The 11,383-nt window shown below is 47.3% G+C and overlaps 1 protein-coding gene across 6 annotated transcripts; it reads right to left on the minus strand.

Moving 5' to 3' along the window:
• Nucleotides 1-363: 363 nt before the first annotated feature.
• On the minus strand, nucleotides 364-11,126 carry Tp53 (tumor protein p53). 6 transcript variants are annotated; one of them, XM_034505540.2, is made up of 11 exons: nucleotides 10,964-11,121; nucleotides 10,030-10,442; nucleotides 4,778-4,863; nucleotides 4,488-4,506; nucleotides 4,119-4,391; nucleotides 3,292-3,475; nucleotides 2,991-3,213; nucleotides 2,532-2,668; nucleotides 2,372-2,445; nucleotides 1,449-1,555; nucleotides 364-914 (listed from the first exon to the last, which is right to left on the minus strand). In XM_034505540.2, the coding sequence occupies exons 3-11, from the start codon at nucleotides 4,861-4,863 to the stop codon at nucleotides 833-835; spliced, it is 1,185 nt and encodes a 394-aa protein (XP_034361431.1). In that variant the 5' UTR covers nucleotides 10,030-10,442; nucleotides 10,964-11,121; the 3' UTR covers nucleotides 364-832. The 6 variants fall into 6 exon arrangements, with proteins under 6 accessions (XP_034361431.1, XP_076792635.1, XP_034361430.1 ...); XM_076936520.1 differs by lacking the exon at nucleotides 10,030-10,442 and adding an exon at nucleotides 5,249-5,364 and having other exon boundaries at nucleotides 10,964-11,116; XM_034505539.2 differs by lacking the exon at nucleotides 10,030-10,442 and having other exon boundaries at nucleotides 10,964-11,126.
• Nucleotides 11,127-11,383: the final 257 nt, after the last annotated feature.

The raw sequence follows: 11,383 nt of genomic DNA on the forward strand, positions 1-11,383 counted from the left end.
CCAGAGGCTCAGGTTTGCTAAATCAGACATTTAAATCCCTTAATCCTTGGTGAGAGGCAGGAGGCTCCAGGGGGGACAGCAGGAGCCCAACAGTAGAAGCAGGGGTGGGTGAGGACTGTGTGCCAGTCCTGGCGGGGAGGAGGGACAGTTGGTTCCCAAGTTATGAATGGAGTCACCCTGCTCCCTTGTTGTCATGCAGCCCACAGACTGACCCAGTCCCCGGCTTTGTTCTTCCTCTGGAACCCAAGTTCCCCACCCCTGACTCCAACACTGCCTGGACTCAGGTGGGTACTTCCCAAATTCACCTCTGCACCTGGGGGCCCAGGCAGCTTATGCTGGTATCAACCTCTCAAAAAAAAATCATACAAGTGATAACAAAATTTTATTGTAAAATAAGAAACTGGTATATAAAAAGGGGTTAAAAAAAGAGGGGGACAGGGTGGGGGGATGGATAAATGCAGACAGGCTTTGCAGAGTGGAAGGAAAATGGACCCTGGAGGATGTAGACCCTATGAGGGCTCAAGATAGAATCTTACAGGGCGTGGGGTAGGGTGAAATTTCATTTCAGGTGCCAGGGTCCAACAACTGGCTGGATAGGATTTCGCTGGGCCAGCAGAGACCTGGCGACTACCAACCCATTTCCCAACCTGGGCCAGGACCAGTACTCAAAGAGGGGGCTGAGTCCTAGCTACAAGGTAAAAAAAAAAAAAAAAAAAAAAAAAAAAAAAAAAAAAAAAGAGGCAGCGGAAGCTCTCGTAATAATCCCTACAGTCATAAAATGGCAAGAAAGAAGACGGGGAGGCTGGTGATGGGGGACAGGATGCAGAGGCTGTCAGTCTGAGTCAGGCCCCATTTTCTTGATCATTGGTTTTTTATGACGGGAAGTAGACTGGCCCTTCTTGGTCTTCAGGTAGCTATAGGAAGACAGAAAAGGGGAGGATGAAGTGATAGGAGCTAGCAGTTTGGGCTTTCCTTCTTGATCAAGGCTTGGAAGGTTCTAGGCTGGAGGCTGAAAAAAAGGGAATTTAAGATGGCTTCTACTATGGGTAGGTATATTCACAGAACATGCTGGAGTACTTCTGAGAACCAGCTTATCTTCCCTGTCACCACCGCCACTGCCACCGCCACCATCAACATCATCATCACTGTGAGACAGGGTCTTGCTTTGTAGCTAGCCCTTGCTGGCCTAAAGTTTTATATAGTTTATGAAGGCTTCAAACTTCCAAAAACCCTCCTGACTCTGCCTTCCTTACTGCTGAGGTTATAGGAGCATACCTTGTCCCTCATCCCACTTTATAGAGCCTGAAATGGTGAGAACTAAGGCCTCATAGGGCTGAGTAACCCACACATCCAGCAGAGTAGGGTTATTGTCTTTTACCACAAAGGCTGAGCTGGAGGGAGGTCAGGGTAGAGCATCACAACCGGGCGCTGGCCCAGGTCTCGCTCACCTGGAGTGAGCCCTGCTGTCTCCAGACTCCTCTGCAGCACGGGCATCCTTTAATTCTAAGGCTTCATTCAGCTCCCGGAACATCTCGAAGCGTTCACGCCCGCGGATCTATAGCAAGAGTGAAGTGGGACAGAAGCGCTGGACAGTCAGTCACTCAACCACTTTCACGCTTTTAACAATTTCCTTTCTGAAAGTTGGTCCCTAACTTAAGCTGTCTCAACTTACAGCTTGTTTCTATTATGTGGGGAGGTCTTTATGACGGTGTGAAAGTAATAGGGACTCAGTAGAACGTGTATAACAAACTTGGGTCTTTTCAGTTAGAGGAAGCAGAGCAGGGTGCTCAAAATGAGGACAGACACGTAACAGGGAGAGCCTGGGACATGCGCAGTGTTGCCGAGCTGTAGAGTCCAGTGGGTTAGGTGGATTAAACGCACCATGTGTCCCTGGGGACCGAATCTGGGGCCTGGTGCAAGCTTGTCAAGTATTCTGAAACTGAGTTACGTCCTTAAACCTGAATGTCCTTTCTTGGGTTACTTTTTCTTGCCAGCTTTGAGCTACCCCACTCAGTTCTGTAGTTACAAGGACATGCCAACCAGGCCTGCCTCTAAATACATTTTTGACATATGGTATTTTCAACCTATGACGAGTTTCCTAGGACATGTTCCCATCCCAAGCAGATGAGCACCTGTGTTCCGGTATAAGTTGGTGTTCTCAAGTTAGTTACAACTGAGAACCACTGTCTGAGCAACCACAGCCTCAGAGCACATGCTCTGAAGCTAATGTCATAGCTAGAAAAAGATCTAGCATTTTGTGTACTAGACCTGGAATTTTAATCTGATAATACTACTATTTTATACATGCAAGAGACAGAGGCAACAATGGATACATCTTGTCTCTGACACGCGACTCTCCCAACCTTGGTACCTTAAGGGTGAAATATTCTCCATCAAGTGGTTTTTTCTTTTGCTGGGGAGAGGAGCTCGTACTGGTAGGCAGTGCTGTGGAAGGAGAAAGCCAGAGGTGACTTCAGGGTGAAGCTGAACAGCCTCCTCCACCTTCTTTGTCTTTTGTCAGGCCTGCTCACCTCTCTTAGTACTCCCTGGGGGCGGCTCGGGACAATGTTCTTCCTTTTTGCGGAAATTTTCTTCCTCTGTACGACGGTCTCTCCCAGGGCAGGCACAAACACGAACCTCAAAGCTGTCCCGTCCCAGAAGGTTCCCACTACCCGGGACGAGAAGAGGACCAGCACAAGGCAGTAAGAAAGCTGGGCCCTATTCAGACTGTTTTGTAAACCAGGCCCCACCTGTTCCCAACCCCTCTTGTCATATCTGGAGCTGAAGCTCCAGTTACAGGGACCCCAAGGTAAGTCACAGATAAGAGAAGTCCCTAAGCCCGAGAGGGAACAGAGGAGGAGACTTCATTTAGTAGATAGGGTAGGAATTAAAGAGGGTTGGGCACGCGGTAGGGGGTGGAGCTCATGGAACAGAAACAGGCAGAGGCTGGGGAGAAACATGCTAGCCTAACCTAGCCCGTGGCTTCCTACCAGGAGTCTTCCAGTGTGATGATGGTGAGGATGGGTCGGCGGTTCATGCCCCCCATGCAGGAGCTATTACACATGTACTTGTAGTGGATGGTGGTATAGTCAGAGCCGACCTCAGGTGGCTCATATGGCACCACCACACTGTGCCGAAAAGTCTGCCTGTCGTCCAGATACTCAGCATACAAATTTCCTTCCACCCGGATAAGATGCTGAGGAGGAGCCAAGCCTAAGAAGAAGAGTAAGTCAGAGGCTGGGAGACCCTGGGCAACCAGTTCTAACCCCACAGGCGGTGTTGAGGGCTCACCATCACCATCGGAGCAACGCTCATGGTGGGGGCAGCGTCTCACGACCTCTGTCATGTGTTGTGACTTCTTGTAGATGGCCATGGCACGGACACGGCTACCAGGTGGAGGCGTGGCGCTGACCCACAGCTGCACAGGGCATGTCTTCGCCAGCTGGCAGAACAGCTTATTGAGGGGAGGGGAGTACTGTATGTAACAGAGAATCCAAGGTACAAGTAAGTGTCAAAGAGGGGAACTAAGGAAAAACACTGTCCAAGCACCTACTGGATCCAGTGCGGTGGCCGAGGGCCGCCTGCAACGACAGGACCGGGGTCTACACACCAGGTGGCTGTCCTCAACCTCACCTGGCTTCTCTTTTTCTTTTTCTTTTTTTCTTTTGAGAGGATATGTCACTGTGTAATCAAGGATGACCTTGAACTTTTGTTCCTCCAGCCATAGCCTCCCCAGTGCTGGAGCTACAGGTGTGTGTCACCCCACTGGGCTGTTTTTGTTTGTGGTGAGAAGGGGCCTTGCTTCCATGCTCAGGCTGGCCTTAAGCAATCCTGCCTGCCTCAACGTCTCTAGCAGCTGGGCCTACAGTGCATGCCTCTGTGCCTGGCTTCAGAAGATTATTTTCAAAAGCCAAGAAAGGAATGTGAGGAAAGAAAGTTCCATGTCCCCTGGAGAGATGCAGAGAATAGGAGAGGTCGAAGAAAAGGCTAAAAAACGGCTCAGGGTGAAATAAAACTCTGAGGCACAGTCCACAGGCTAAAGAGGAAACCCCAAATCTAGACAGAGAAAAAGAGGCATTGAAAGGTCACACAAAAGGCAATTCCTCAGGCCCACTGACCGTGCACATAACAGACTTGGCTGTCCCCGACTGCAGGAAGCCCAGGCGGAAGCCATAGTTGCCCTGGTAAGTTTTTTGAGAAGGGACGAAAGATGACAGGGGCCACTGAGTGGCTGCTGTAGGGGCCACTAGTGCAGGGGCCTCAGTTACAGTGTCCTGTGCCACAGGAGCTGCTGCCACTTGGAGGGCTTCATCTGGGTCCTCTAACAACTCTGCAATATTCTGGGGCAGGAACAGATCTTCAATGGGATTAGGTGACAGCACCGAGGGAGACTGTGGATGGGCCAAAGGAGAACGTCAGGATGGTGTTCTCAGTCCACCAGTCCACCAGCCCACCAAAGCCCAAGTCCCTTTCTGCCCCATCCTTACCAGAATATCTTGAGAAGGTCTGGAAAACAAGAACAGAGAGTTAGTTCCCCTGATTTCCTTCCATTCTTTGGAGACAGAATCTCATGTTTCCCAGGCTGGCCTCAAACTTGCTATGTAGCCAAAGATGATTTCAAACTTCTGAGACCCTTGCCTTGTTCCACCTCCCAAGTGCAGGGATCACAGGCGCCCAGCACCGTACCATGTTTTAACACTATTGTGTTTCTCACAGACAAGGAGAGGATACAGGTATGGTGGGATAGAACCTTAGAGGCCCCGTAAGATCCACTCACATGGACTTCCAGAAGCCTGAAAATGTCTCCTGACTCAGAGGGAGCTCGATGCTGATATCCGACTGTGAATCCTCCATGGTAGTCATCTGTAAAGAGAATAGCTCATGTACCATATGGATGCATAACTTGCCAATTACAAAAAACTATGGCTTATAGGAAAGGGTAGAATAAAAAGGTAGGACATCCAGTAGGGAGATTAAATTCTGAAAGTGTGGGGATTCCCCCAGTAATACAGAGGACAGAAGCAGGGGGCTGAGCAGAGGTAACCAACCACGTGGTAAAACTAAGGTTACAATAATAGGGATATTAAGTTATGAGCAAGTTAGAGAACAAACCAAAGCTATGGCCAAGGTGTCTGCAAATATAGTTTGAGTTTCAGAGTCGTTATTTCGGGAAACTTATGTGCAGGTGGGAAAGCTTGAAGTTACAAGTATCCAAGAAGTCGGCCATGCTCCTTTGAGAAGTCAGGACCTGAGACAGCTGTGAGGGACACCATTTCCAGAGAAGCAGGGATGGGCGGCTCTTCTTTTATTCTGGCTGCTCAAGCCTTGGCCTGGCCTCCTATCAGCTTCTCGAACCACAAGCTGCTTTAAGGAACAGATAACCAGGGAGGTACTTCCCACCCCCACAAGCCCGTCCACATTTGCACCCTACAGCTCCCCCCCTCCTTATCCACCACCCCACACACAGATGTGTAGTCAGCCAATCTCTAGCAGGCCACACCATCACTCTTCACAGCAGTTACACTGTATGATACTTTGATACACTCACTCATTTACCATCAGCCATGTAGCTATTACCTTCCATATTTATTTTTATTTTATTTTATTTGGTTTTTCGAGACAGGGTTTCTCTGTGTATCCTTGGCTGTCCTGAAACTCACTCTGTAGACCAGGCTGGCCTCAAACTCAGAAATCCGCCTGCCTCTGCCTCCCAAGTGCTAGGATTAAAGGCATGCGCCACCACTGCCTGGACTACCTTCCGTATTTAAACATTCACTTATTTATTGCGCCTTATTTAAAGGTGCCAAGACACGAGCGTGGAGGTCAGGGGACAACTTGCATGAATTGGTTCTCCCTTTCTGGGGACTGAATTCTGGCCAGCCCCCTAGGACATGTTTCCTTTCTAACAACAAAGACAAACATTCCAGGATAACTACTGTTAATATTGACTATAATCTTAACATTTACTTTTACTTATAAGTAGATTAATCACTTTCTCATTTAAGAGTTTGAGAAGTCTTCCCATATGGGCTATTTCATTTGTCTTGATGGTCACATCTGCCACTTGACAGGTGACCTGCCAAGACACAGGGCAAGTGGATGAGTTTTTATTAAAGATGGCCTCCCAAACCATGTAGCACATCGTGGGCTCTTATGCACAGCTCTCTTGTAGTTAAGGCTGATCTTAGATGAAGAAAGCGAAGGACCAGATATTATAGCCCCTTCATTCTGAGTACTGAGGTGCCTGGCTACGAAAAGGGGTGAGGGAGGCCCAGAGCGTCTTCAGATTAATAGTTAAAACTATAGCATTTAACTAACACGTGTACTGTAAACATCACATCCACTGTACCTATCTGAAAGGATTACCTTTTGGCCCTTTCATTTGAGGTTTGTCCTTGGTGTAGACTCATTCGTGAAGCACTGGGTTCAGCCCCCCTCCCCCAACAGCCCACATACATGTAAGAATGAATACCTCATCTGCTCTGAGCTAGCAGTGCTCCCGCGGCACTAACCACTGCCCATTACTGCCAGTTCACGCTGCTAAGGAACTCTGTTTAGCATAGCCTGTGTATATGCATGTGTAGTAGTAATAATTAGGTTTTGAGTGCTTCCCTAAAAAGAACAGTTGCCAATATGGAACTTCTCACAGTATCTGGGGAGGCTGGATGTTTAAGAAAATGCTGGCTGGGACTCAGGAGGGGTTTGAGAACAACCACTGCAGGCCTTCCAGGCCTAGCAGGCCTGCTGTTTTCAGGGGCTCATCTCATTTGATCCTGAGAAAGCAACTGGCAGGGGTAAGGGAATGAAAACATTTATCCAGGACCCAGGATCTCGAGGTAAAATAGCTGGAAAGGTTCAAGGCTTGTCAATGGCAACCCTCAACTAACCCCCAAACCGGAATGGAACAAACACTACTAACTACCGCCAAAGGACGGGACCCAGGGAAGCCGGCCACACCGTGCTACGCTGAACAAAACGATCCTAATGTTACGTAGAATTTAGTGTAAAAATCTTTGGGAGCTGGCAGTGTAGCTCAGTGGCAGTGTTCTTCCGTGTTATGTCTAAGGCTCTGGGTTCAACACCCAGCATTGGAAAAAAGGTGGGTGGGGTAGGGGCCAAGGACCGGGACAAATGTATTTTGTTGGTTCTAAACAGTAACAAGGCAGTGTCTGGTGCAACTTAAAGCACGCATCTCACTCAGCAAACCCACACCTAGGTGTACTTCCGAGAACAGTCAATGCGGGCAGCAAGAGCCTTGCACAAAAACCCGCTCCTGTTGGCGTTATTCTGGACGTGGAGCAAGGAGAAATCACAACATGTTGGTGGGAAATAGACAAACAAAACAGAGTTTTGAAAAATGTTTCAGAAACACATTGGGTGAAGAATACAATTTGCAGAAAGACTCAAAATAATTTATATAAATCAGAAAATATATGGATCTGTGACCAGAACAGGCACCAAGACTGATCACTCCAAAACTAATTTCTAATAGAAGAAATTAGCTGTCAACTGACCTCTTACATGCATGTTAATGAGCATGCATGAGCAACACACACACACACACACACACTGTGATAAACGATGACTACTATTTTTTATTTAGTTTTATTTTATATTCTGAGACAGTCTCCTCACTCTGTAGCTTGGCTATATGGCAATTCTTCTGTTGCAGCTTCCTGAGTGTTGGGTTTGCAGGTATGAGCCAGGACATCTAGTTTAGGAATGTTTGTTTATTGTTTATGTAACTAAAACGTGGATACAAGAGGAAATGTTAAGTGCTTATTTGGCAAATTTTGAAGGTGCCTTGTAACCCTCTCTTGCACCAAGATGAAGACAGTTGGTTCATTCTATCAGCCAAAGACAAAAATCAAACAAACAAAGTGTTAAGTTATGTACACACTGTTAGCTTCCTTCCTAAAAGCTTACTAGTTTAGGTCTCAAATCGACACCAAGTTAGTAACTAAGTAATCAAATTTACTTCTTCTGTCCCTTCTGAGGACTCTAAGGAAGCATCACTTTTGGAACTGATTCCCCGCTCCTCCCCCTTTCTTGAGACAGGGTTTCACTAGGTACTCCAGGCTGGCCTCAAATTCATTACTATCTTAACTACTGTAGTGCTAGGATCCCAGGTACTCAGTTTGCTGGGAGGCTTGTTCCAAATCTAAGAAGCCAGGCAACGGTGGCTTTGATCCCAGCACATAGCACATAGCAGGCAGAGACAGTTGGAGCTCTTCAAGGCTAGCCTGGTCTACAGAGGGGAGTCCCAGGACAGCCAGCCATGGCTACACAGAGAAACACTCTCAGGCAAACAAAATTATGACCAAAACAGAAATAAAGGATTGGGAAACAGGACGGAGGGCACAGTAACTACCCTTTCTCTATGGAAGCACCCCCAGATGTTAATGCTGAGAATCACAGAGATTTCTGTTTGACTCCAATATAGCAATCTATGGACAAATCACATTTGGTCAAGCTGGGTTTAGCCTTTGTTTTCCTGGTTCCAGGATTTAAACCAAGGGTATCACGTTTGCCAGGTAAAATACTCTACCACAAGCTGTATCTTCAGCTGTTTGTTTTTCTGAGACAAGGCCCTGCTACTGTAGCCCAAGTTGGTTTTTGACTCATGGACTCTTGCCTCAGCATCTCAAGAGTTTCAGCACTAAAGGCTCGTGCCACCAGGACTTCCTCATTCACCCTTTCAGGAGAAAAACCTGCTAGCTCTGATTTGCTAATGTATGTTAATTTATGCCCTCCCCTTTTGTAGACACAGTCTCATTTATCCCAAGTTGGCCTACAACTACAGAGGGAAGGATGACCTTGAACTTATGTGTTTTTTTTTTTTTTTTTTTGTTTTTTAAAGATAGGGTCTCCCTAGACCTTGAACTCCCTGTATGTATCAGACACTGTGGTCTGGAATTTGAGATTGTCCCTGCTTCAGGCATTTCTAGTGCTACTAAACTGCTGCTGTCAGGTAATCTTGTGTCTGTGTAAATACTAACATACGTGACATATTTTTTTTTTCTTTTTGAGATAGCTTTTCATTGTGTATCTTTGGCTGGCCGGAAACTCAGATATTGACCTGCCTCTGCCTCCCTAGTGCTCAGATTAAAGGCCTGCAGCACCTGGTCCAGCCTGGCTTCTTTTTTTTGTCAACACTGTAAGATTTGTTTGAATAGCATTTACATTGCCTGGTCATATGTAAGCTAAGCTGCAGATGATTTAAGCATAATTTAAGGTCATAAACTACCTACCCCAGACCCTCAACCCGCTCTGTATTAAATTATTCAGGGAAACTGGGAGACCTTTGTAGATAAAGGATACCTCACCAAGTAGTCTTTTAAGTAGAAACAATTTAAATATATCTACATTTGTAAACAGGGACGGGTCCTAGAGGCACCTCCTTTTGACTTCCGATTGGGATCTTTTCACATTCAAAAGAGAGTCCTAAACCAAACCCACTCAAGAGATTGCAAGAGCAGGTCAGCTATTTGCATAAGAAGGCATCCCTGGACCTCTGTGATTGTCCTGTCTAACCTTCACAGCTGGGGTTCCTTAAGCGTAGGAGTTTAATCTAATACTAACCTAATAAACTTGAATAAACCTAGTCTTCCTTTCAGTTTTACACCTGAAGCCACACACACACACAAAAATTTCCAGTCTACCTACTGTCCCCTTATTCTTTACACCAAAACTACTAAGTCTTCAGAGGAACAAGCAAATTATTTCCCGTTTCAAGTGCTATGTGGAAATAGTCTTTTTACAAAATAAAAAGAAAAAAAAAACCAGAAGAAAAAAAGGCACGCACGAAGTTTGGTGCGCGATAAGAAGCTGTAATAAAATGACCTGCCCTAAAAATTGAAGTGGCGGGGACAGGCAATACCCGCGCCCAGACAGAGCTCTGCCACCTCCCGCTGGGAAGAACCGGTCCGTACGGGCCGACTGCACTTAGGACCTCCGGGCGCCCCGGCCAAGGCCCGCCCCTTCCGCTTTCAGTACGTGCTGAATTCGTTAAGCAAGGGAATGGCTCACCCCCAAACCGGATACTCGGTAATTTGCTTTTCCGGCACGAAGAAACGACCTATCGGCGCACTCTTTTAAATAAACATCTCCTTTGCAAAAGCAATAACCAAGTAATCCAGAAAAATAATATGTCGAGGATAGCAGTTTTCCTCCTCAAACAACAGAACCAGCCTAGAATGCATTTCTTCCCCGCTTTGCTACTCCCCCGTCGCCGGGTGAACAGTGATTTGCTCCGGAAAAAAGAAACCGGAAATGCTCCTGCAAGCGGCAGAACGTAAAAGTGGAGCCAAACAATAACAGGGCCGGCGGGCCTTTCAGAACAAGAGGTTGGGTCGGGCCCCGAGGGCAAACACTTCAGGCTAGCACCGCTAGTGCTCCAGGCTTTCCTTGGATTTTCTTCATCTAGCAGGGTCGAGAAGCGGCTGGAAAAAAAAAGAAATCACTCCAGGGACAAAGGTCCGGAAGTTGCAGGACCTTAGTAGCTAAGGCTTCCCGGATCACCCCGATTTCATCAAGGAATGGAGCCCGAGGTTTCATTAGGATGCTATGGGGTCTTAAGTCTTAAGCTATGAATCTCGAAAAAAATCTCAAGTCATAGTGCTTTGTGCATATTATTTCAGGAGCTTCCATTACCCAGGAGCCGGTAGATAGGCGTGTATAGGGTAGCGGAGAGAAAACCCCTTAGGCCATCTCAGGGGTCCCCAAATGCTCGATCTGCTTTGCAGGTGCATGACCGTGAGGCTAGTTGATCCTAACATCATCACCTATACTCACTTCAGCATCTGACATACATCCCCGTTCATCCCGCCCGCCAAGCTTCCATTCCGCCCATCTCAACCGCACTGTCCCTCCCCCAAGCCCCACGATTCTCTCTAGTTTTATGTATGCAAACCGAGAGAGCCAGTGACCAGAGAGGACTCATCACGCTCAGTCAATTACTTACCCAGTCTTCGGGGGAGCGTGACACCCTGCCGGGAAGTAGGATGCGGGCCTGGATGTCAGGTGTCCACTAAGTGTAGTCGATACCTACAGCCAGGATAGTCCCAATGAACTGAAGCTTCAGAACTTTAGCCTGTGTGAGTGAGCACGTGGGAGGGGAAAGTCCCTATCCCAGCAACCCCCGCGAGACTCCTGGCACAAAGCTGGATAGTCGCCATAACAAGTAAGGGCAAGTCATTCTGTGGGTTGAGGGCAAGAAATGGAGGCGGGGACTTGTAGAGTCAGGATTCTCCCTGAGATGTTGCCATCATCACGAACGCTTTGTGAAAAGTCGTCTAAGATAGCGCTGTAAGGAGAAAATTGGTAGAAACTCCTGCCACTGTGTCAAATATACAGAGTGGGAAGAATTAAGCTTTTATAGTCC

The sequence above is a fragment of the Arvicanthis niloticus genome, chromosome 6 (genome assembly GCF_011762505.2).
Source record: "Arvicanthis niloticus isolate mArvNil1 chromosome 6, mArvNil1.pat.X, whole genome shotgun sequence".
NCBI lineage: Eukaryota > Metazoa > Chordata > Mammalia > Rodentia > Muridae > Arvicanthis > Arvicanthis niloticus.